Below are 26,042 nucleotides of genomic sequence, written 5' to 3' on the forward strand. Positions count from 1 at the left end.
CGCCTCCTCCTGCCAGCCCAACAGTGTTCTGCACGGCAGGGATTATCAGAGCCACTGTTTTCAGTGCCCCCCCCCCTTTTAGCAGAGAATGTAGCCTGGACCTATAAGTTTTAGGCTCACCTCACCCTAGGGCCTGGCATCCTGGTTTCCTACAGTAATCTGTTGAGTTTTGTAAGATTTGACAAGATTTAGGAATGCTATTCATACATGCAAGAATGAGACCAGCTGAGGATGAAGACAAAATTCAGGCAGTGGGAACTTAGACATAAAACATTTTTTAAAAATTTTACAAAATGATGTCTATATCTGTGTGTGTCTGTGAGTATATGCTTGTGAGTGCAGGTGCCCTCTGAGGCCAGAGGTATTGTATCCCCAGGAGCTGGGTTACGGGTGGTTGTGAGCTGCCTGGTATGGTTGCTGGGAATTAAATTCAGGTCCTCTGGAAGAGCAATAAGAAACACTCTTAATGACAGCCATCTCTCCAACCCCAACATAAACCATTTAAAAAATTACATTTATGCTGACTTGGCAGCACATGCCTTTAATTCCAGCACTTGGGAGAAGCAGATAAATCTCTGAGTTTGAGGCTAGCCTGGTTCTACACACCAAGTTCCATGGCTGCATAGTGAGACCCTGTCTCAAATTTCTTTTTAGATTTAAAGTTAAAGGGCTGGGGAGATGGCTCAAGCACCCACATGACAGCTAACAACTGTTAACTCCAGTTCCAGGGGATCTGACACTTGACCTTCACGGGCATTGCTTGACACAGGTGCACCCATCTATATGCAGGCATTACACTCATATAAAATAAAAATTTTTCTAAGTTACATTTGGGGGTGGGGCATATGCATGCCACTGAGGAGGCATGGAAGTCAGAGGACAATTTATGGGAGTCGGTTTTCTCCTACCACGTAGGTCCAGGGACTTGAACTCAGGTCATCAGGCTTGGCAGCAGATTCCTTTATCTGCTGAGCCAGCTCATTGACAGGAATGTACCATTTTTCGGTAGATGCCAGCACCCTACAGACCACAGCAGTGGGCCAGCAGCCAGGATGTGGATGGATTGCAAAGGAGCACCACTATTAGAGCATCTGGAGAGGGAGCGTCTTTGGAGACTGCAAGTAGTAATCAAAGCATTGACTATTTCAATTAGGCTTCTGAAAATTAGGAAAGCTAATCAGGGAACATTTTTTAGTGGAATTATTCAAGGTGCAGAGTATGCCCACAGGCTGCTGAGTAGGACAGTAATTTATTTTTATGTGTATGAGTGTATTCCCTGCATGTATATAAGTATACACATGTCATGCAATGCCTGTGTAGGCCAGAAGAGGATGTCAGATCTACTGGAGTCAAAAATGGTTGTTAGGGGGCCAGAGAGATGGCTCAGTGGTTAAGAACACTTTTTGCAGAAGACTCAGGTTCGAATCCCAGCACCCACATGGCAGCTAACAACTGTCCATAACTCCAGTTCCAGGGGATCTGACAGCCTCTTCTGTCCTCTGTGGGCATTGCATGACATGGGTGCACTTACCTACACACAGGCAATACACACACGTAAAATAATAAAAAAAAATTTTTTTTAAATGGTTGTTAGGTGTCATGTGGGTGCTGGGATTCAAACCTGTGTCTTCTGCAAGAGCAGCCAGTGCTTTAAATCAATGAGCTGTCTCTCTAGCTCCTGGCTTTTTTTTTTTTTTTTTTTTTTTGGGGGGGGGGGGGGGGGGGGGGGGCTCCTGCCTAGAGACCATAATTTTGAGGCAAAGTTTCACTGTGTAGCCCTGACTTGCCTGGTACTCAATATGTAGACTAGACTAGCCTTGAACTTACAGAGATCTGCCTGCTTCTGCCTCCCAAGTGCTAGGATTAAAGATGTGTATCATCACACCCAGCCATGATGGTTTTGTTTGTTTTTTGTTTTGGGGGGATTGTTTTGGTTTTGGTTTTTTGTTTTTGGAGGATTGTTTTAGTTTTGGTTTTTTGAGACAGGGTCTTACTATGTAGCACTGGCTGGCTTGGAACTTGCTATGTAGACAAGGCTAGCCTCAAACCTGCCTCTGCCTCCCATGCATTGGAATTATAGGAGTGCACCACCATTCCTGGCTTAGTTTTAATTATCAACTTGACACAATCCAGAATCACCTAGGAAGAATCTCAGTGAGCGATTGAGCAGATCAGATTGGTCTGTTTCATGTCTGTAGGGGATTCTGTTGATCACTGGAGGTGGGAAGACCTGCTCACTGTGGGTGGCACCATTCCTTGGTCTTGGGTCCTGGATTGTGTAAGAGTGAAGAAAGAGTTGAACAGTGGTGAGCACATGAGCATTCATTTTCGTTCCTCTTGACTGTGTCACAAGCTGGTTCAGGTTCTTGCCCCCTGACTTTAATGACTGGACTGTAACTGAAATTGTGAGCCAAATCTTTCTCCCTTACATTGGTTTTATTAGGGTATTTTGTTACAGCAGCAGGAAATTAAAGTAATACACTAGTATTACAAATTTTTTTAAAATTTTTTAATTTTTAAAAATTTATGTGTATGAGTGTATTGCCTGCTTGTATGTGAGTGCACCCGTGTGATGCAATGCCAAGGAGATCAGAGGGCTTCGGATTACCCTGGAACTGAAGTTAAGGATGGTTTGTAGCTACCATGTGGGTGCTGGGAATCAAACCCAGGTCCTCTGCTAGAGCAGTCAGTGCTCTTAACTACTGAGACATCTCTCCAACCCCTATTTTTTATTTTTTTATTTTTATTTATTTTATGTGTATGAGTGTATTGCCTGCATGTGTGTTAAGTGCACTTGTGTCATGTAGTGTGCATGGAGGTCAGAAGAGTGTGTTGGATTACTTGGAACTGGCGTTATGGACTGTTGTTAGCTACCATGTGGGGGCTAGAAACTGAACCCAGGTCCTATGCAACAGCAGCCAGTGCTCTTTAACCACTGAGCCCCCAAAATTTCTTTCAAAAATTTTTTAAGGGAAACAGGCCATGCGTGGTGGTGCATGCTTTTAATTCCAGCGTTAGGGAGGCAGAGGCAGGCAGATCTCTTGAGTTCTAGCCCAGCTTGTGCTACATAGACCCTATCTCAAAAAAAAAAAAAAGTGCATGTGGGGAGCCACAGGCTTTGGCAGAGAACTTGGCACTCTGCAGATCAAAGGAAATGGTACTACATAACAGGAAAGAAATAGGGAAATGCTGCAGTTTGTGGGCTATGAATGTAGCTCAGCTCAGAAGTACAGCACTTGGCCTAGTATGTACAAAGCCCTGGGTTCCTTCATCAGCACTGCACAAAACCAAAACAAAAATCCCTGCATTTTAAAAATATGCTTGAAAATAGGCATCATGGCACATGCCTTTAATCCCAGCACTCAGGAGAGAGAAGCAAGCCAAGCTGTGAGATGAAGGCTAAATGAGCTACAAAATGAGTTCCAGGCCAGCTGTGGCTACAGGGCAACCCTATCTCAAAAAACTAAAACTAAAAATTAAGATGCACTTGCGTATTGCCTTATGTTGTGTGTTAGTCTTCATTGCTATGAAAACATGCCTGAGGTTGACAAGGGAAGGGTTTATTTCAGCTCATTGTTTCAGAGGTTCCAGTCCATGACTGCTGGCTTGATATCTCTGAGCCTAGGTGAGGTTTACCTTGTGGAGGGCATAGTGGAGGAAAGCTGCTTACCTGTGGTGGCCAGAAAATAGAAGAGGAGGACAGGGACAAGATGGTCCCTTTAGAAGCATACACCAGTGACCCAACTCTTAATGCCCCATGCAGTATGAATTTATCAGAGGATTAACCCAGGAGCCACTCACCTCTCACTTTTCAGGAGGCAGTTCTCTCCTTCTACCTTGTTTTGAGGTAGGGTCTCATTTCTGTAGCTGCATTGTGTGCTCCAGTTTAGCTGGCCCACAAGATTCCAGCAGACTCTTGTCTCTTACCTCCCCTTTTGCTTCCCCATCCAGCTTTTTACCTGACCTCTGAAGCTTGAACTCATCAGGCTTGTGAGGCAAGTGCTTTTACTCACTATCATGTCTGGTTAATAAAAAAAAGAGTGACGGCTGGGCATGGTGGCGCACTCCTTTAATCCCAGCACTTGGGAGGCAGAGGCAGGCAGATCTCTGTGAGTTCAAGACTAGCCTGGTCTACATAGCTCCAGGACAGCTGGGGCTACAGGGAGACCCTGTCTCAAAAAGAGCCGCCCCCCCCCCCAAAAAAAAAGTACCTAGACTGGGCATGATGGCAGAAGTCTGTAATCCCAGCACATGAAGATTGTGAGGTGGAGGCTGGCCGGGTGCACAGCAAGACTTGGTCTCAAAACAAAGATTGTCAAATCTGAGAGTTGAAGATAACCCTCCACAGCCACCACTTCCCTTTCTGTCAGGGAGCCAGTGAAGAGATGAACTTGGCTACAGTATGCAGGCCTGGACCTGGAGGCCTGCAGGCGGAGGGAGGAGGGAGGGGAGAAGCTCTTGTCAGATCTTTTAGCCATCCCACTTCCTGTCCTGAGCTGCACCTCCCCAAGTGGCCAGCAGAGGGTCCTCCCACTGACAAACTTTAGAAAACATTCTGTCTTCAGAAGACCTTAGGTGAGCAAGGGAGGTTACAGTAGACAAGAATTTAGGGTGGAGGAAACAGAACCAGGTCAGTTCCAGAGACTCCAGTTTCAGCCCTTTCTGGATCCCGAGGGGCATTGAGACAGGGTCTTCCTGTAGCATCAGCTGGCCTGGAACTTACAAGACCAGCCTGGCCTTGAACTCACAGAGATCTGCCTGCCTCTGATTAAAGGTGTGCACCACCACACCTGGCCCCCCCTTTTTTTTTTTTTGAGAATCGTTCTCACTATAGCCTGGAACTTGATATGTACATCAGTCTGTCCTCAAACTCAGAGAGATTCATTTACAATAAATGGATTCTCCCCCTTTGCCAAGAAGTAGGGGATTTTTTCTGGGGAAAGAAAATGATCCTGAACCATGGTCAGCATAACCTGGAGAGTGAAAATGTATAGTCTGTTACTGAGAATAACAATCATTATCTAGGGACTGGAGAGATGGCTCAGCAGTTAAGGGCACTGGCTGTTCTTGCAGAGGACCCAGGTTTGATTCCCAGCACCCATATGGCAGCTAACAACCACCTATACTCCAGTTCCAGGAAAATCTGATGTCCTCGTCTGACCTCCTCGGGCATTGCATGACATGGGTGCACTTACATACATGCAGGCAATACTCATACACATAAAATAAAAATAATAAAATATTTTTAAAAAAATTATTATCTAGGGGGCTGGAGAGATGGCTCAGCAGTTAAGAGCACTGGCTGCTCTTGCAGAGGACCCGGGTTCAATTCCCAGAACCCACATAGTGGCCAAGAATGGTCCTTAACTCCAGTTCTACGGGAATCTGAAGCCCTCTTCTGACTTCTGCAGCATTGCACAACACGGGTGCACTCACACACATGCAGGCAATATGCTCATACACATAAAATAAAAATAATAAATGAAATATTTTTACTTATTCAAAAATATTTTTAGCATATTCAGGTAACACTGTAGCCAAGAAATGCATTTCATAGTACTAAATAAATCTGTATAAAGTATATAATTTCATTAAGGCACAATCGAAATAGTTGAAATCCCACATTTCTCTAGTTCAAACCAGTACACTGCATCTTTACTTCCTAATCCACATGGCAACTACAAACCATCCTCGACTCTGGTTCCAGGGAAATCTGAAGCCCTCTTCTGACCTCTGTGGCATTGCATGACACAGGTGCACTCACATAGATGCAGGCAATACACTCATACATATAAAAAATAATAAATAAAATATTAAGAAAAAAAGATTATTATCTAAACCATGTGTGGTAATGCAAACCTTCCACCCTAGTACTTCAGTGGTAGAGGCAGAAGGATAAGGAGCTCAAGGTCATCCTCAACTATGTAGCAAGTTTGAGATCAACCTGAGCTACATGAGACCCTGTCTCAAGGGGGAAAAAAATCACTATCTATTACTAAGCACTTGGAACCTTGACCTTATTATAACCTTTGGAGGCAGGTACTCAGATTTTTCTCGTTTGATTTTTGTTGTTGTTTGTTTTGTTTTTTGAGGTAGGGTCTTGCATATAGCCCCAGGTATACTTGAACTCAAGATCCACTTTCTTCACTTCAGAGTGCCAGGATTACGACATGTGCTGCCATGCCTGGCTAGATTTTTGTTACCTTCACAATGCTGATGAGGCTTAGATATAGAGAAATTTGCTTAAGAGAAAAAACTAGCAGGGCCGAGAGGATGGAGAGAGAATGATTAACTGGTACAGGGTGCAATAGTAAAAAAGGAATAACGTGGGTGTGTGGTGCTGGGGGTTGAACCCAGGACCTCACAAAATGCTAGACAACCAAGTTATACCCTTAGACCAGGTAAAATAATTTATAATGTGTTATAACACAATAGGTTAACTGTGGTTGACAGTAATTAGATATTTCAAAATTAGATACTTCAAAACCTTGAATTAGATTATTCAAGATTTTGAATAGTCTCAGCACAAAGAAATGAGAAATGTGAGATGATGCCAATTACTCTGGCAAGATCATTATGTATTATATAAATATGTTGGAACATCATGTTGTACTCTACAGGTATTAGGTCAATAAGATGGCTCAGTGGGTAAAAACACCATGCAAGCCTGATGACCCGAGTGAATTTGATACCTGAAACCCACAGTCTTTTTTTATTATGTTTTGTTTTTTTTGTTTTGTTTTGTTTTGAGACAGGGTCTCCCTGTAGTCCCAGCTGGCCTGGAACTTACAATGGAGACCAGTCTGACCTTGATCTCACAGAGATCCACCTGCTTCTGCCTCCCAAGGACTGGGATTAAAGGTGTGTACCAGGCCTGGAACCCACAGTGGGAGGAAAGCCCTGACTCCTGAAAGTTGTCCACTGATCTCCACATGAGTGCCATGGTATGCATGCACATACCTGTATTTACTTACACAGTAATAATACATAAAATAAAATTTAAAATATGAGAAGTATTATGTATTTACTAAAAAAATTTTTTTTGGTCCTTTTGAGACAGGGTCTCCCTGTAGCCCCAGCTGTCCTGGAACTCACTATGTAGACCAGGCTGGCCTTGAACTCACAAAGATCCATCTGCCTCTGCTTCCCAAGTGCTGGGATTAAAGGCGTGCGCCACCACACCTGGCTATTAAAATATTTTTTATTTTTATTTATTTATTTATTTATTTTGTCTTTTTGAGACAGGGTCTCCCTGTAGCCCCAACTGTCCTGGAACTCACTATGTAGACCAGCCTGGCCTCGAACTCACAAAGATCCGCCTGTCTCTGCCTCCTAAGTGCTAGGATTAAAAGTGTGCACCACCATGCCCCGCTAAAATATTTTTCAAAAGCAGAGAGAATATAGAATTGTTTGTGGGACAGGCACAAAGGCCTGAGTTCCATCACCCAGTACTGCCTCAATTCTAACACTTGGGAAGAAGAGGCAGGAGGATCAGGAGTTCAAGATCATCTTTGGCTGTATAGTGAGTTCGAGGCCAGCTTGAGTGACATGGGACCCTGAAATTCATTTGGAAATAAGATTCTGAGATGACCAATTAAGAGAGTGGGTAAAAGGAGGGACTTTGGGTTCCAAGCCCAGATTTTCTACACTTGTCCCTTGGGCATATTGCTTGACCTTCCTATGTATACTTTTTTCTAAAGGACGATTGTGCCAGGCATGGTGGTGCGCACCCTTAATTCTAGCTCCTGGGAGGCAGAGACAAGCAGATCTCTGTGAGATCAAGGCCAACCTGGACTACACAGCAAGTTTTAGACCAGCTGGGACTACAGGGAGACCCTGTCTCAAACAACCAACAAATAAATAAACAAATAAATAATAAATAGAAAGCTGTAAAACCAGCCTCATAAAGATACTAAAATTAACAGAAAAAATGCCTGGTATGTAATAGTTTCTCAATAAATCCAGCTGTTGTGTGGGCAGGGTGTCACATACTTATAATCTCAGCACTCAAGAGGTAGAGGCAAGAGGATCAGGAGTTCAAAGCTCAGCATCAGCAACAGTAAGTTCAAGGCCAGCCTCGTCTGCATGAGACCCTGTCTCAACAAAAAACACAAACACTAAGTACAACCGTTGGGGAATTGAGAGACTGTAGTAGGGTATTGGGGATTTACTTGGAGAATGGATGGTTCATCTGGAAAATGGGAAGGTGTGTCCTGAGGAATGGCTGTGAGCCAGAGCAGGGGGTGAAGGGAAGTTAGGAAAGGCTGAATCCCAAATCCATGTGAACCTCATAGAGGGTGGGGCCTGGGCATGCCCTGCAGGGGCCACTAGACTCCCAAGCTGTCCAGAGACTGTTGGGGGGTGGGGGCAGATGTTTGACTGCTAGTAACCTCTCCTCTGGGGCAGTCTGTGGAAGCCTCAGTAGCCTCCCTCCTATCCATCTCTGAGTGACAGATGGGAATTTAAAAGCTCAAGTCACATGGCTAGCTAACCTATTTACCCCTTGAAGACACAGACTGGGGCAGACAGGGGCCAAGAATAATTGCCAGAGAAAGGGGTAAAACAAGGTGGGGGGTAGGGGGCCGGGGAGGGTTGGTGCAAGTGCACTCTAGGGATCCAGTGCCCAAGCTTGTGGGGTGAGAGAAAGAAGGTACATGTGTGTGAGTGAGATGTCCAAAGCAGTGTCTGGGAGCCATGTGCATGCCTTGGTGCCTCCCAGAGGACTGAATCTGGCTGGTAGAATAAAGATTTCTACCGCTAAAGCAGGGTGAGATTGGCGTCCAGGCTAACCTTGGAGCTGCCTGCAAGCTTTGTCACAGTTACTGTCTCCAGTCTCTTCTTAACTAGTGGCCTCATGAGCCCCGAGAGAGGGAAAGTGTGAATAGTGCTGGGGGAGGATGTTCCAAAATCCCAACACCCCCGTTTTGAAGTGCTTTGTACTTTAGGGCGAGGTGGAATTGAACTCCAGGCCTGAATCTGGGGATATCGGCAGTGACAGCTTCCCAATCCCCAGGCGTGAATCTGCACCCTGAGTGACTCCAACTCTCCTTATTGACCTAGGAGTCGACCTTTGGTCACCAACCCTCAGTCCTGGGTCCACAAAGCGACTCCTCGGCCCTCAGGCTGCGGGGTGCTGTTCCGGCCGCCTCCTTCGTTGCTCCGCGCCGGGTGTGGGGCGTCGCGGGCCCTTTAAGAGCCGCAGGACCCGCGAGCAGAAGCTAGGAGAACACAGTCGCCCAGCTGCCTGGGTCCAGAGGACAACAGTGCTGGGGACCAGGCTTATCCAAGTGGGGTCGGAGCGGGACCCCAACCATCCCTCCCAGACCCTGCCATCCCCTCTGACCTGGAGCCCGGCCTTCCCCTACTGCCCACCCCGCCCCGGCCCCGCCCCGGCCCGGGCACCCGGGACCCGGAGCCGGGGCGCCGGTGCCGCAGCCTGAGGCAGGAAAGGCAAGCCCGGAGTCTTCAGCACCGGCGCGGCAGAGCTGAGCATCCCTGCTGAGCATCCCGGTTGAGCATCTGTGCGCTGCACCAGCCGGGAGACGCGTCAAGGTGACTGGGCATACTAGGGGACAACGAGTCGGCCCGGAGGGTCTGTGGTCTGCAGGGTGCATCTGCCTTTGGGGACAGCCCCGGGGCGCTCGCAACCCGCGCGGGATTGGGAGGCTGGCAGAGGAGCGGTGCTCAGCGGTGCGGAGGGGAACGCAGAGCGAGGCCAGAGCCTCCCCCGGCCCACCCTGCACTGCCCGGCTTTCCTGACCTCCGAGTGGGCTGCTGCCCTCCCCGGCCGAGCCATCCAGTCTCTAGGGGCTGCAGGCCTGCGGGGTAAGGAGATTAGAGCCACGCGGGGAGGGAGAAACGGGCAGGGCTTCAAGAGGCCCGGCCCGGCCAGACTGGGCTGCCCAGGACCGAGGAGAGGTCGCGACTGAGCATAACTGCACCGGTAGTGTGGGGCAGGGTACTTGTCTTAGACCCGGCGTGAGTCCGGTACAGACAATTGGGGATCTGCCCTGAGAAGGAGGCAGGGGGTGGGAAGACGTGGGGGCGGGGCATCATCGGAAAGCTGGGGAGCCTTAAGCAAGAAATGGGGGTTCTGCCCCAAGCTGAGTAGGCCCTCTCCCTGCAGGCCGGCTGCGTGATGGCAGAGAAGGCACTGGAGGGCTGTGGACTAGGGCCGGGGGCTGTGGCAATGGCCGTGGCGCTGGAGGACGGGGCGGAGCCCCCTGTGCTGACCACGCACCTCAAGAAGGTGGAGAACCATATCACAGAAGCTCAGCGTTTCTCGCACCTGCCCAAGCGCTCCGCTGTGGACATCGAGTTCGTAGAGCTGTCCTATTCCGTCCGGGAGGGGCCCTGCTGGCGCAAACGGGGTAGGTGGCAGCCCGGTGGGGAACTGAGAGTTCTGGCTGAGTTGCCTCTCCAGGATCCTGAGGCCTGGGGGTGCCCCATTCTGTGAACCTTATAGGCCTCAGCCCCTCACTCACTGTGCACACAGCTGGGATACAGGATTCAGGCTCCCCACATCTGCCAGCACCCGGTGGGAAGTGAAGTTCAATAGACTATTGATGTACTGATGCTCTCTCTTCTAAACAGACCCTATGACCTCTGGTCCTTAAGTCTCTCTCTCTCTCTCTCTCTCTCTCTCTCTCTCTCTCTCTCTCTCTCTCTCTCTGAGGGCTGGTTTGGGAAGGATTGCTCTGTTTTTGAGGGCTTTCTTCAATGTCTCTACAGTATCCTTGCACCTATTTTAAAGATATTCTTATTCCTGCCGTCTTATTCTTGCCACAGTCCTCAACAGGGAGGATAGGGAGGATGGAAAGTAGACAGGCTACATGACATATTTGTCCTTTACTAATAAAGAAACTGAGGCTCAAGGAAGTTGAATGACCAGATCAATGTCCCAACAGCTAGTAAGTGGCAGAGCAGGGTCAGAAGCTTAGTATGGCAGTTCTGCCTCTACCTCTTTCCTGCCCATCAGGACAGGTTTCCCTGAGCCTGGACCACCTCCTGTATACCTACAGGGGGAGCTGGACTGGGAACCTGGAGGCTGGGTTTGTTTCCCAGAGCTGGGTGTGGGCCACGGGTGGAGCTGAGACTCTGTCATCTGAGACTTAAGAAATAGGTTTGGGATGCTTCAGAGCAGAGCTCAGCATGCGCTGTCTCTGCATGTTCCGCTCACTCCCATGGGTGACCAAAAGGTCATGGGGTGGGAGCCAGTGGATACTGAGGCATCTGGGCTCCCTATCCAGCACCCTAGCCCTAAATAAGCTCCATCATGAGACCAGCTCTGGGCAAAATGGTGAGGTCCTTGTTATTTCCTCAAAACTTTATGGAGAAATGAAGATTAAAAAAGAAATGTGGCTAGATTAGATTGCTTTTCCTTACTAGTGACCTTGCCAGCAGCTTCTACAGTCCCTACCCATTTTGCTCTCTTCCATCCCTGGCCCTTTTCCTTCCTTCTGCCCTCTTTCTGGCTTTTCTGTTCTTTAAATCCCTCTCCTTTCTGGAGAGAACAGAACTCAATTTAAGTGTGGCTGAGAGGGAAAGAGTATGGACTCTGGAGATCTCTGCTTTCCCTGGGTAAGGGTCTGTCTCCTCTAACTGTATATTACATTTCTTATTTTTACAAAAACTTTCTATTAATTATTAGCAATCCAACTAAATAGTCATAATAACTCTATTAACTCCTTGGGAGGAAATAATGCCATCTTTGGGGGGGGGCCTTTTTGAGACAGGGTCTCCCTGTAGCCCCAGCTGTCCTGGAACTCACTATGTAGACCAGGCTGGCCTTGAACTCACAGAGATCTGCCTGCCTCTGCCTCCCAAGTTCTGGGATTAAAAGCATGGGCCACCATGCCCAGCCATCAGCATCATTTTTTTAAAGATAACATTATTAACTGGGCATGGTGGCACACCCCTTTAATCCCAGCATTCAGGAGGCAGAGGCAGGCAGATTTCTGTGAGTTCAAGGCCAGCCTGGTCTACATAGTGAGTTCCAGGACAGCTGGGGCTATAGGGAGACACTGTCTCAAAAAGACCGAAAAAAAAAAAAATGATGCTGGAGCTAGAACACAGGGCCTTGTTCATGCTAGGCAAATGCTATGCCACTGAGCTACATTCCCAGCCCACTATTCTTCTTTGATGGATGAGGAATCACAGACCCTAATGACTAAGTGAGTTGGCAGGCTTAATGACACCCAGCTGAAATCTCAGCACTTTGGAGGCTGAGGCAGGATGATTGTGAGTTCAAGGCTAGCTTGGAGTACATAGGAAGACATAACATAAATAAATAAAATTAACATAAATAAATAAAATGTATGTTCCAAAAACGTAAGCAAAATTAAATAAAAAGATTTAGTGACTTGACAAAATTGCAGAGCTATTGATGGAGGCAAGACTACAATGCTGATGTCTTTCTAGCTGGAAGGCCTGCAGGACCCTCATGTGCTGAGCAGTCGTAAGACAGGAGGAATTCAGGGTTCCCAGCCTGTTGGAAGCTATGTGACCTTTGATAGACTGCATGCCCTCTCTTGCCCTGACTTTCCTCATCAATAAACAGGAATGACAACAAAACCCACAATGTGGGCTTCTTGGGGAGCTCAGCTGAGTTGGTATCTTGACAATGCTTTAGACAAGGCAAGTAAGTGTAAGATGATATTTGTGTTAGGCCTCAGGGTTCAACTAGCATCTGATTGCAATTAAACGAGGGAAAGGTTTCCGGTTGCAATTTCTTCCTTTGTACAAGAAATCACTTCTTGTGAGTGACTCTGGAAAGTATGTGCTGGTGTATACCACCCAACATCTTTCTAGTTGACTGTGAGGAGCACTGAAGCAGAAGGCTGGAACCCATGTCTTTTCTCTCCCAGTAAAGAAGTACTGCATGACCTTGGGTGAGTTGATGACTGTCTCTGGCCTCAGTTGCCGCATCTATGTTGGAGGAGCAGCTGAGGGAATGAGTGCACTGAGCAAGCAGTCAGCGTGGTCCAGCTTGACAGTGGCCATAGATTGGGCCTGGAGGGGCATGGTCCAGGGTGGCATAGACAGTGGCTTACATAAAGTAAACTTTCACTGTTTCTGCGGGCAGACTTTGGCTAGATTAGGGATGAAGGCTTGAGCTCTCCTCTTTGATATAGCATGTCTGCAAGCCTAGTAGGCAAGGCCCTGGTCCTTGGCCACTTCCTCACTCTCCACCCCAAGCTCACCAGTTGGCTCTGTGCAGTCACTGCCCTCTGTGCCTTGGATTATTTTATATAGCAGAGATTTTCTTCCTGAGGCCTTGGGGGCTTCTGTTCTTCATCCTTAGCTTAAATGCCACCTCTTCCATGAAGCCATTCCTGATTTCTGCCTCTCTTCTACCTTCAGTGTCTGAGTTGCTGCAGTCTCATATACACTCTTTGCACTTCTAACCCTTATTTTACTTTTTTTCAGATTATAGGTGTTTTCTCATCCACCTACCTTGCCTAGCCTATGATGTTCTTGAATGCAGAATTTGTGTCCTTCATTTTCTTTTTTTTTTGTCTAGTGTCTTGGGAGGCAGAGGCACGCAGATCTCTGTGAGTTCAAGGCCAGCCTGGTCTACATAGTGAGTTCCAGGACACCTGGGGCTACAGGGAGACACTGTCTCAAAAAGACCAAAAAAAAAATGATGCTGGAGCTAGAACACAGGGCCTTGTTCATGCTAGGCAAATGCTATGCCACTGAGCTACATTCCCAGCCCACTATTCTTCTTTGAACAAGAAGAATAGTGGTACAGAGCTTTATACAGAGTAGATATCAATAAGAATTTATCAAAGAGGATTGTAATACAATATCATTTTTGAGGTGCACTGTATATCCCAAGCACTATGTCATATGCTTCTCATATATTAGCTCATTGAATCTTCACAACAATCCTACGAGATAGACCCTGTCATCCTCATTTTACAGATGAGGGACCTGGAGCTCAGAAAGGTTAAGCAACTTGCCTGAGATCACACAGCCAGTAACTGTGGAGCCATAATTTTAACTAGATCTACCTGACTCTATACAAGTGTTATTTATGCATATGCTGCTTCTCAGCCAGTGGATGACAGAAGAGATTTTACTTGGTCATGTTAAGAGCTAGAGAGGCAAGTTTCAAAGGCAGAGAAAGTATAAAGAAGGCAGTTTTTTTCCAGAATGGGGAAAAGCTCTGAGAATACACACTTACTGAGCATCTACTACATGTCAGACAGATCCAGAAAGATGAGTAAGACACAGTGCCCCCCACCCAAGGAGCTCACTGACTAAGAGGCTGGGGGAGGAGGGTGAGGGACAGGCAGGCACATTGGGTGACAGACATGCTGGCATCTGAGATGTGCTATGGGAACACAGGATAGTCAGCCAGCTTGGGCTGGCTCAGTGCCCCTCAAGTGCATAAAACAGCAACCACTGTGATTCTGGGGGTGGGGGGAGCCTGGGTCTAGGACCCCAGTGCTCTCTCTACAACCACTCAGGAGAGGGGCCAGCTTTCCCACTGTTACCCCCTGGACTCTGACAATAGTGGCAGTCATTTCTAGTGGGATAGGATGCAGAGGGTAGGAGCCATTGTCTGAGAACTGCTCACCCATCCTAACCCAATCTCACTCAGCCATGGATGTCTATGTCACCTATGACCATACCCCTCCTAAGAATCGTATATGTGTGTAGATACAGGTGCATGTATGTGCATATGTATGTAGAGGCCAGAGGTCAACCTCTTTTGAGACAGAGTCTCTCATTGGGGCTTGCAGATTAGGCTAGCTGGTTAGCAAGCCTCCTCAATACTGGGTTTACAAGTATGTACCACCAACCTGGATTTTCTCATGTTATTGTTAAAGATTTATTTTTAATTATGTGTATATGTGCATGTGGTATGTGGGGAGGGGGACTAAAGTGTGAGTACAGATGCCTGTGGAGGCTTAGAAGAGGGCATTATATCCCCTGAAACTGGAGTTATAGGCTATTGTGAACTGCCTGACATGGGGGCTAGGAACCCAACTTGGGTCCTCTGCAAGAACAGTTTGTGCTCTTAACCATTGAGCCATTTCTCCAACCCTGCTGAAATAATGGAAAGGTTTTTTTTTTTTTTGTCTTTTGAGACAGGGTCTCCCTATAGCCCCAGCTGGCCTGGAACTCAATATGTAGACCAGGCTGGCCTTGAACTCACAGAGATCTGCCTGCCTCTGCCTCCCGAGTGCTGGGATTAAAGGAGTGTGCCACCATGCCCAGCTAATGGAAAGGGTTTTAGTTTTAATTTTATTTATTTATTTATTTTTGAGATGGAGTCTCAAACTCTGTAGGCCAGGCTGGCCTCAAAGATACCTTCCTGTTTCAGCTTTCCAAGTGATGGGACTACAGGCATGAACTGCTATACCCAGGATAAGCCCAGCTTTTTATGTGGGTTCTGGGGATGGAACTCAAGTCCTTGCACTTTACTAACTGTACCTCCTTCCCAGCCTCCTCTTAAGAGTTTTGAGGATGTCTCTGACCCATTAGCCCTCACCAGCCATTCCTCTCATCCTTGCTACAGGTTATAAGACCCTCCTCAAGTGCCTGTCTGGTAAGTTCTGCCGCAGAGAGCTGATTGGCATCATGGGCCCCTCTGGGGCTGGCAAGTCCACATTCATGAACATCTTGGCAGGGTACAGGTGAGGATGAGGGGCATGAGGGGGTAGGACTTGGGAAGAAGGACCTCTTGGGGGAGCCCAGAAGGTGTTCTGAAGTGGCGTTGACCCTTCTTTTCAACCAATGCCCTGCAGGGAGTCTGGGATGAAGGGGCAGATCCTGGTCAATGGGAGGCCACGGGAGCTGAGGACCTTCCGGAAGATGTCCTGCTACATCATGCAAGACGACATGCTGCTGCCACACCTCACAGTGCTAGAAGCCATGATGGTGAGGGGAGGGTGGCCGGCCCCTCCTCCTAGCCCCCTTCTGTCTGCTGTCTCCATAGTCACCAGCCAAAGGGGCTGGGCAGGGCCTTGCACACATCTCTCTCGCTTGTTCTCCACGTCTTAGGTGTCTGCCAACCTGAAGCTGAGTGAGAAACAAGAGGTGAAGAAGGAGCTGGTAAGCAGGGAAGGGGAGCAAGGGATGGTGCCCTTCTGTAGTGCATGAATTCTGGGGCCCTAAGCTGGCAGGGAAAGAGTGGTAACTAAGTGGGGACAGGGCTTAAGGGAGATGCTTCATGAAAGTGGAGTGGTGCCTGGGTGAAGTGGAGACACTGAAGCTGACCTGAGTTGGGTGGGGGTGCCTCCAGGTGACCGAGATCCTGACGGCCCTGGGTCTGATGTCCTGCTCTCATACGAGGACAGCCCTGCTCTCTGGGGGGCAGAGGAAGCGCCTAGCCATTGCCCTGGAGCTGGTCAACAACCCACCTGTCATGTTCTTTGATGAGCCGACCAGGTAGCTCCCCTTCCCCGGCACCAGGTTCCCTTCTCAGCCAGGGATGGAGATGGTATCTGCCTTGTAGTTCCATGGCTGGAGACCAGATCCTCTGTTTGCAGCCTTCCAGGGCCTTCATCCTTGCTAATCCAGTTGCAGCCCAGCAGCCTAACCTTCATCCAGGTGGAGATCTGGATGCCCCCTTGACTGACGCCTCCCTCTCCTCTCCCCTGCATCCATTAGTTATCAAGTCCTTTTGGTAGTTTTCAGATTCACCCTGACCCATTCCTAGCACCAGTGCTTGAGTTCAGAAAATCAACAGACTCACCTTTCTATCTTCAGTCTCCTGGCCAATCCTTCCTCCAGCCCATGGCCAGAGTGGACTTTCTAAAGACAAGCCTGGCAAGGCCCCCTCCCCTGCTTCAAAGCGTGCAATGAGTCCCATTTGCCCTCTAAATAATCAGGTGGCTTCCAATGTCCTGGTCCAAAAATACTTCTCCAGCCTTGCGGATATTATGCTCTAATAACACTGAGTTGCCTGTAATTCCCCTGTCAAACCTGTGTTCCATGCCTCCGAGCTTGGCTCACACTGTCTTCTGTGTGGAATGCCCTTCACCTTTCCCTTATCTCTTCACCAGCTCAGCTCTTGCTCTTTGAGACTTACATGGAAACCTTCTCTGGCTACCCTGCAGCACAGCGTGGCTGATCTCCTGTCTTTTACTCCATGTTGCTACTGCATATCCCACATCCTCTAAAATCCACCATGAGCTTATCTATCTCCCTCTAGACCAGTCTTATTTGTGCCCTTGTAATTCCAGTGCCCGGTATTCAACAGGGGCTCAGCATATGCTTATTAAACTGAGCAGTGCTCTGGACTTGCAAATGTCTGAACCATACAAGAGATACAGGATATGAGGGTGGCCAGAGGGGTGCCTTCCTGCCAGCCCATCCTCTTCACAGAAGCTACCCCACCCTATTCACCCTCCTCTTAGTCCCACCCACCTCACCAGTCCCTGGTGACCTCTCTCTGGACAGCGGTCTAGACAGCGCTTCTTGTTTCCAAGTGGTGTCCCTCATGAAGTCTCTGGCCCGCGGGGGCCGCACCGTCATCTGCACCATCCACCAGCCCAGTGCCAAGCTCTTTGAGATGTTTGACAAGGTCAGTGACCCTGGGTTTCCAAGGAGACTGGGCTGTGATGGAGGGATGGAGGTGCTGGTGAGGTCCCCTGGCCCATTGGTTGTGTTTTCCTCACACTTCCATTCTGCTTCAGCTCTACATCCTGAGCCAGGGCCAGTGCATCTTCAAGGGCGTGGTAACCAACCTGATTCCCTATCTGAAGGGGCTTGGCTTGCACTGTCCCACCTACCACAATCCCGCTGACTTCAGTGAGTTGGGGCCCCTGTGAGGGAGTGGGTGACAGAGGAGGGCCAGACCTTGGGTTTGGATCAGGGAGGCCTCCTGGGGACAGAGATCTCATCACCACCTGCCTTCTCCACACACCAAGGAGGGACTGAGCTGCCCTTGGGAATTGAGGGTGAAGCCTGGCTGAGCACTTTGCTCTATGTCCCCCAGTCATTGAGGTGGCCTCTGGCGAGTATGGAGACCTGAACCCCATGCTGTTCAGGGCTGTGCAGAATGGCCTTTGCACCATGGCTGAGAAGAAGAGCAGCCCCGAGAAGAATGAGGTCCCTGCCCACTGCCCCACTTGCCCTCCGGTGAGTGGGGTGTAGAGGGCAAAGTGGGGGAGGGGAGATGGGACCATAGACAATGACCCTGTCAAAAAAGGCCATCCCCAAAGGCATTACCACCACTGGGTACCAGGAAGCCCAGGGTTTGGAACATACCTACTGATAATGGTGACATGACTTGGCTGAACTGTGGACTTCTTGTCCACTCTTTCCTCCAGCAGCTCCTATGAGCATCTTTGGGACACTGCCCTCAGTGCCTGCTCAGGGCCCATCTGGTAAGCATGGGCAATGCAGTTGCAGACCTCAGGGCCAGGATGGCTTCCTCTCCTCTCTAACCCAGAGGAGACAACACTAGCCTCCTAGGACTGCTAGAAGTCTAGCTAGCTAACCACTTAAGCTCTTAGCAGGCCACTGGGGATCAAGGGTCTGCTCAGTGCCAGACCCATCCTAGGATGAGATAGATGCCCTCACTCTTGAAAACCTGAGGCTTTGTTGTCATTATTGTTATGAATCAATGACATGGTGAGACTGGCAGCCTATAAAATTGTGACCTTAGTGGCTCAGTGACTGATCAACTGAGCCATGAAGGGGTCTTTGACTTGTTCCTGTCTCCTCCCCCAAGTTTCTTCTTTTATATTCTCTCTCTCTCTCTCTCTCTCTCTCTCTCTCTCTTCCTACGCCCTAAGTTTAGCTTCCAGGTGCACAGCTCAATGGTGAAGGCTCCTCCTTCCTCAGGCTTCGGCACTGCCCTGGGAAGAGCTTGGAATTCTCACATCTACTGAGCTGGGTGGGCATTGGGTAGGTAGGGTACAGTCACCTGGTCCCACTTTTTCTCCCCAGGAAGTGGATCCCATTGAAAGCCACACTTTTGCCACCAGTACCCTTACCCAGTTCTGTATCCTCTTCAGGAGGACCTTCTTGTCCATCCTCAGGGACACGGTGAGACTTCAAGTTGGGGGGCAGGGGGCATAGCCGGACTTCTTGGGCTGTAGGATCACAGCAGCTGGAATGGGAACTGGGGATGCTTCCCAAGTGCACCTGTGGGTCCATGTACCTGCAAGGGCAGCTCCAAGTTCCTACTCTAGTGTGGGCTGCCCTGTGGCCCACCTATCCTCAACCTGGCACACATACCTTTCCTCCTGATGATCTGTCCCATAGGTCCTGACCCACTTGCGGTTTGTGTCCCACGTGCTGATTGGCGTGCTCATTGGTCTCCTCTACTTGCATATTGGTGATGACGCCAGCAAAGTCTTCAACAACACCGGCTGCCTCTTCTTCTCCATGCTCTTCCTTATGTTTGCAGCCCTCATGCCAACCGTGCTCACCTGTGAGCTGAGCTGCCTAGCGGGTGGGGTGCTGGGTATGGGGTGCTGGGCATGAATCGGGGGCCAAAGCTTAGCTGGTGGGGGCTGACACACCTGTTTCCTCAGTTCCCTTAGAGATGGCAGTCTTCATGAGGGAACACCTGAACTACTGGTACAGCCTCAAAGCGTATTACCTGGCCAAGACCATGGCCGATGTGCCCTTCCAGGTGAGCCTCTTCCTGCTCATCACTGCTGTCTTGGCCCTTTCCTGCTTGTTGCCCCCACCCCATCAATCGTGCCACATTCCATTCTCTCCTCCTCTCACTAAGCAAGGAGGCAATGGATACCTGCTCTGTACCAGGCCTGACACCAGTCACTGGGACACAGCAACAGAACAGACTCATAGTTGAGCTTGTGGAACATATGGTCTACTGGGAAAACTGACTACAAACTGAAAACAATGATCCTAGCTAGTTGTAGTGGCTCACCTCTGTAATCCCAGCACCTGGTAGACTGAGACAGGAGGATTGTCATGAGTTCAAGGCCAGCCTGAGCTACAGTGTGAGTCCCTATCTCAAAAAAGGGGAGGGGGGCTGGAGAGATGGCTCAGTGGTTAAGAACACTGGTTGTTCTTACAGAGGACCTGGGTTCGAATCCTAGCACCCACATGGCAGCTAACAACTGTCCATAACTCCAGTTCTAGGGGATCCGACAGCCTCTTCTGACCTCCGCAGGCATTGGATGACATGGGTGCACTTACCTACACACAGGCAATACACTCAGACACATAAAATAAAAATAATAAATAAAATATTTAAAAACAAACAAAAATAACAACAAAAAAACCCCCAAGAGCCATTGAAATGGCTCAGTAGGTAAAGGTACTTACTGCCAAGCCCAATGACTTGAGTTCAATCCCTGGGACCCAAATGGTGAAAGGAGAGAATAGACTCCTACAAGTTGTCCTCTAACCTACACATGTACACAGGAGCACACACAATAAACAAATCAATTAATAAATAGATGTAATACTTTTTTTTTGGTCTTTTTGAGACAGGATCTCCCTGTAGCCCAAGCTGTCCTGGAACTCACTATGTAGACTGTAGACCAGGCTGGCCTTGAACTCACAGAGATCCTCCTGCCTCTGCCTCCTGAGTGCTGGGACTACAGGCGTGTGCCACCACGCCCAGCTGATGTAATACTTTTTTAAAGCTGACTCTAATAACAAATGGCTTAGTGTTTTTCAAGGCAACAGAAGAGCCTTTAGGTTTTGGAGCCTTACTCACTCGAAAGGTGTAAAACACTGAACAAGCCCCCCGAACCTCTTTGCTTCAGTGTCCCCATCGGTAAAATGGAATGGCAACAGCATGTTCTTTAGCATTGTGTGCAAGAATTTACTGCATTAATGCATATTTTAAAAAATATTTTAAAATTTCAGGCTGGAGAGATGGCTCAGTGGTTAAGAACCCTGGTTGTTCTTGCAGAAGACCTGGGTTTGAATCCCAACACCCACATGGCAGCTAACAACTGTCTGTAACTCCAGTTCCAGGGGATCTGACAGCCTCTTCTGTCCTCCACGGGTATTGCACAACATGGGTGCACTTACCTACATGCAGGCAATGCACTCATACACATAAAATAAAAATAATAAATAGAATATTAAAAAATTTCAAGGAGGTCAGAAGAGGGCATTGGATTCCTCTGGAACAAACAGTTGTTAGCCACCATGTGGGTGCTAAGAATTGAACCCAGGTCCTCTGCAAGAGCAGTCAGTGCTCTTAACTGCTGAGTCATCTCTCCAGCCCCAATGAATACATATTTTAAAACTTTTTTTTTAACATTAACTTATTTATTTTCTGTATGTGTGGGCACACATGTGCATGTGACATTGCATGTGTGAAGTTTGAGAACACCTTGCGGAAATCAATTCTCTTCCTCCAACATGTGGGTTTTAGGGACTGAACTCAGGTCACCAGGCTTGTCTGGCAAGCACCTTTAACAGCCATCTCTCTGGCCCCATATCAAGTTTTTAGAATAGTGCTTGTTGCATACTAAATGCCCAAGAAATATTACTTGATATTTGTTAATCTCACTACCATCTTGTTTCAAGAACCAGGACTACCAATAATCCATAGAGTACCTTTGTGCAAATTACAGAAAAGTGCTCCTTAGCCAGGTGTGTCAGGGCATGAATGTAATCCCAGCACAGGGGACATAGAAGTAGAATGATTAGGAATCATTAGCTTCATACTGAACTTGAGGCCAGGCTGGGCTACCTGAGGCCCCAGTATCAAACAAACAACAAAAAGGAAGGTGGATGCTGCACTGTGTCAAGCATAAAGCTTAGTGAGAGAGGCACAAGTTTGATCCTGGCCTCTGGTTGCCTTGTCTGGGAGCCCTTGTGCCAGAAACAACCTGCATGACAGTACCAAGTGGGCTCAGTTCCTGGTTCCTAAGAGTTCGCTCTCTCTCTTTTGTTTTGAGACAGGGTCTTATTCTGTAGCCAGGGGACTGGGGCTGTACAGCATTCCCAGGTGAAGTGGTGGGGGGCCTAAGTCACTTGTTCCTGGCATAAAGGCTCCCACCCCCCCTCTGTGCCTGTCCGCTAGGTGGTGTGCCCTGTTGTGTACTGCAGCATCGTGTACTGGATGACAGGCCAGCCAGCTGAGACCAGCCGCTTCCTGCTCTTCTCAGCCTTGGCCACAGCCACCGCCTTAGTAGCCCAGTCTTTGGGACTGTTGATTGGAGCTGCTTCTAACTCCCTACAGGTAGGGGTCTTGTGGAGGGAATCAAGAGCTGGCATAGGGGTGGATGAACTGTGGTCACCCCTGTGATATCCTGGCCCCCTCCTTGGCCCTCTAGGTGGCTACCTTTGTGGGTCCAGTTACTGCCATCCCTGTCCTCTTGTTCTCTGGCTTCTTTGTGAGCTTCAAGACCATCCCTACTTACCTGCAGTGGAGTTCCTACCTCTCCTACGTCAGGTCAGTACCTCTTCCCTCCCTGCAGGAGGCTTGCCAGTTCTGGGCCTGGGCCATGTCTGATGTCTGCCCCACTACTCTTCAGGCAGGGGCAACTTGTTGGGCACCCTGGCTAACACCTGGCATGAGAGCACTGTGGCTGGTCTCTGGTGATTTGCTAAGGTATGGGGGTCCAGTGTTCTGTGTCCTGCTCTGATGCACCTGATTGCTTAGGTATGGCTTTGAAGGTCTGATTCTGACCATCTACGGCATGGAGCGAGGACATCTGACCTGCTTAGACAAACACTGCCCATTCCGGGATCCACAGAGCATCCTGCGAGAGCTAGATGTGGAGGAGGCCAAACTCTACATGGACTTCCTGGTGTTGGGCATCTTTTTCCTGGCCCTGCGGTTGCTGGCATACCTTGTACTCCGGTACCGGGTCAAGTCTGAGAGATAGAGCCGTTCTCTTGCCTCTGCTGGGCAGCCTCTGCAGCAGGAAGCCCCCAGCCCTTTGGGACTGTTTTAAACTTGTAGACTTGGGCATTGGCTGCTGGTGCAGCCGTCCTCCCCTCCCCTGGCTGTGGGCCTGGGTGCCCAGCCTCAGCCCTGGAGGTGGGGTTCCAGCCCACCCCACCAAGCCCAGGAGTCTTCCCAAGTTGATGCGGTTGTAGCTTCCTCCCTACTCAGTCCAACACCTGCATGCAAAGACCACTGGGAGGTTGCAACCCCCTTCCTGCCCAGGGCACCCTCCTCTGTTGTCCTCCTCTGCCTGGGAGCCCCATGTTCTCTAGGCCCCAACTTACAGCTGATCAAAGTAACCTCTTCTGGGGGTCCCCACCACACTAGTGTTTGTAAGCCAAGGTGTTATAAGATTATAAGGCTGGAGTTCCAGGGCTGGGCCCTGGTGGGGTCCCCAGGGAGTCTCATCATGGAATTGGATGGAACAAGAAGGGACTCTGGAAGTCTCTTCCTTCTCTTTCCCCCTCCCCCTACCTTGGCTGATTTGGACAATCTGCTGGGACAGAAGCTGGTTTTTTTCTGTCTGGGCCACCACTTCCAATCCTGGAGATTGGAGAGACCATGGATGTGTCCCCCCACTCCCCCAAATCCTTGGGCCAGGGTAGGTCTGGATGGCACCTCTGCAATAATGTCCATGTCTCTTTCCCACCTGTCACTGGAACTGGAGAATGCACTTTATTCTGGGGGTGAGCCAGGGAAGCCCCAACCTTCTCTTATTGCTGCTCCTGACATGGGGCTCCACAGGCTCCTTCCCTCTCCAGAGTCACAGGCACACAAACATAATCAGGCAATCTTGGCCCTACACATGCACCATCCCCTATGGCTCAGAGGAAGAACTGTTGTGGCACTAAGGTGGTGGCAGCAGGTGCTTTGGAAGGGTAGCACCAACCTCCTCCTGGGAATCCTGCTTTGGAGACCAAGGATGAGGTTGGTGCAGCTCAGTGTGACTCCAATATCTGTAGGTGTCTCCCCTTAGTCTTCCCTCCCTCTCGAGCCAGGGGTGGCACTGGGCACTAGACTCCTGGAGGTCAGGACCCAACAAGCACAAACACAGGCAGAAGCTGGCCTCAGCCACCACCTTCTATGGCCCTCCTTTTGTGCTCCAAGCTGACACTTTTCCTCTACTGCGCCTTCTTCAGCTGCCCACTGCTCGTTCAAACTTCTGTCCACATCTCTTCATCTTTCGATCAGCAGCTGGCCCAGGACATCAGAGCAGTAGGGCCTGGCCACCAAAGTGGCAGACACCCACAGCATGTCTGTCTGTCTTCCTGGTGGGTCCAGGCTCATCTACTTCAGATTCTGCTTCTCCAGGACCTGTTCCCTACCCCTGTGTTCACTCCTTGCCACCTGCCCTCACTCTTCCACAGGTTCTTCTCATTACACAGATGCCAGTTGTATTTGTGGGATTTCACCCATTATTAATAAAACCTATATTTATACAGTATTCAGCGTGTGAACCTGCTATCATAGGGTATGTGAAAGGGCTTTGAAGCACTTGGTAAGGTGGCTGCCAGCTTTGGGGAGCCTTTGGCAGGGGTGGCAAGTCCTAGGCATATGTCAAGTTTGTGAATGGACATCTTAGGAAATATTTGTGTCATGCTTCCTGTCAGACCAAAGCTTCATGTATATCAGGGAAGGCCTGTGTAGACCCTGCACTGTTCCTTGTCATTATCCCTATTTTACTGAGGAGAGAATAGAGACATGGACCCTCAAAAAGTAGGAATGGAACTGAAGGCTGGAAATGTGGCTGATTTGGTAGCGTGCTTGCCTAGCATGCATAAAGACCTAGTTTCTGTTCCCAGCACTACACAACCCGAATGTGGTAACACACACCTGTTGTTCCAGTACTCAGGAGATGGAGGCAGGCAGATCTGAATTTAAGGTCATCCTCAGCTACATAGGGAGTTCAAGGCCAGCCTGGGCTATGAGACTCTGTCCAAAAAAAAAAAAGGAATGGAGCCTGAAGACCAGGTCTTCTGTTCCCAGACTCCTCATCCATTCCTCATCCAGTTCCATTCCTCCTTCTTGAGGATCTATGTCTCCAGTCTTCATCTGTAAAACAGGGATGATGACAAGGAACAAGGAACAGTGCAGTGTTCACACAGGCCTTCTCTAGACATGAGTAAGGAAAGGGCCTTTGGTCATGGTGAGTCTGCAAGCTGTGTGTGAACGCCTGTGTCTGTTGCATAGGTATATTCTTGCCCAAGTGACCCATGACTCTCCTTTCAGGACTCATGGAGCCCTGGTAGTACACAGAGGAGAGGGAATGTGTCAGTGGGTGGTCATGAAGAGCAATGGGAAGCAGGAAGATTCGAGAGTCTCATCCTCTAGGATGGGATGGGCAGAGAGAGACCTCATGGGGCTTACTCTGATTTCCTCTTTTTCTTCTCTTCTTTCCCACTGGGCCATACTTACCAGGGCTGAGCCATCAGTAACCAGGACTATACAACAGAGGTTTGGAGCAAGTGTCCTGAGGGTCTTGAGGGCTGGTGGCAAAATGGCCTCAGAAGCTACGCATTGTCTCATCTTCTCTCTTGGGTCTAAAGCTTGGGGACTGAAGGAAGGGACTGGCACCAGCCTTGCTAGCTGCCAGGAGCTTTCTAGCTATGCCACATGTCAAGATAGTGGCCTAGACTGGGCTAGTGTCTATCTAGCTAGTTAGGCATTTGACTGTAGATGGACTAACGTTGTTTCTTATGGAGGTTTGAGGCGAGAAAAGGAAGTAAGAAGAAGTAAAACAATCCTAGGTTGTTTAAAGGGCATTCTGGGGAGACCCTGCACTGTTCCTTGTCTTCATCCCTATTTTACTGAGGGATCCCTATTTTACCCCTTCTTGTTGGAGTGATGCTTAGAAGTCAAAGGTGTGAAGTTTCACTGTCAGGTAGTTTTTCTGCCTGTGTGCCTCCTTTCTTCTTTATCACCTTCCCTTTCTTTCTTTTATTTAAAAAATATTAACTTCTATTATTTATTTATTTGGGGGTCCATTTGCGTAATTTTGCTTATTGTTTTGTATCCCCTGTAATCCAGACTGGCCTTGAACTTTTTTTTTTTTAGGTTTTTTTGAGACAGGGTCTCCCTGTAGCCCCAGCTGTACTGGAACTCACTATGTAGACCAGGCTGGCCTTGAACTCACAGAGATCCGCCTGCCTCTGCCTCCCGAGTGCTGGGATTAAAGGCGTGCACCACCACG

The 26,042-nt window shown here is 48.9% G+C and overlaps 1 protein-coding gene across 2 annotated transcripts; it reads left to right on the plus strand.

Moving 5' to 3' along the window:
• Nucleotides 1-9,123: 9,123 nt before the first annotated feature.
• Abcg4 (ATP binding cassette subfamily G member 4) lies at nucleotides 9,124-24,294 on the plus strand. 2 transcript variants are annotated; one of them, XM_008825975.3, is made up of 15 exons: nucleotides 9,124-9,552; nucleotides 10,127-10,370; nucleotides 15,530-15,647; nucleotides 15,759-15,891; nucleotides 16,015-16,065; nucleotides 16,256-16,401; nucleotides 17,416-17,539; nucleotides 17,652-17,766; nucleotides 17,954-18,096; nucleotides 18,910-19,008; nucleotides 19,228-19,396; nucleotides 19,500-19,600; nucleotides 21,983-22,141; nucleotides 22,236-22,354; nucleotides 22,565-24,294. In XM_008825975.3, the coding sequence occupies exons 2-15, from the start codon at nucleotides 10,139-10,141 to the stop codon at nucleotides 22,788-22,790; spliced, it is 1,935 nt and encodes a 644-aa protein (XP_008824197.1). In that variant the 5' UTR covers nucleotides 9,124-9,552; nucleotides 10,127-10,138; the 3' UTR covers nucleotides 22,791-24,294. The 2 variants fall into 2 exon arrangements, with proteins under 2 accessions (XP_008824197.1, XP_008824199.1); XM_008825977.3 differs by lacking the exon at nucleotides 9,124-9,552 and adding an exon at nucleotides 9,709-9,825.
• The last annotated feature ends 1,748 nt before the right edge of the window (nucleotides 24,295-26,042 follow it).

This window comes from Nannospalax galili, unplaced genomic scaffold, assembly GCF_000622305.1.
Source record: "Nannospalax galili isolate Female #2095 unplaced genomic scaffold, S.galili_v1.0 scaffold229, whole genome shotgun sequence".
Classification (NCBI taxonomy): Eukaryota; Metazoa; Chordata; class Mammalia; order Rodentia; family Spalacidae; genus Nannospalax; species Nannospalax galili.

Excerpts from the sequence above, each read along its gene's own strand:
- Abcg4 (XM_008825975.3), top strand. The coding sequence starts at position 10,139 with ATGGCAGAGAAGGCACTGGAGGGCTGTGGACTAGGGCCGGGGGCTGTG. Across the intron at positions 15,892-16,014 it reads CAGTGCTAGAAGCCATGATG|GTGTCTGCCAACCTGAAGCT; the intron begins GTGAGGGGAGGG and ends TCCACGTCTTAG. Across the intron at positions 17,767-17,953 it reads CCACAATCCCGCTGACTTCA|TCATTGAGGTGGCCTCTGGC; the intron begins GTGAGTTGGGGC and ends TATGTCCCCCAG.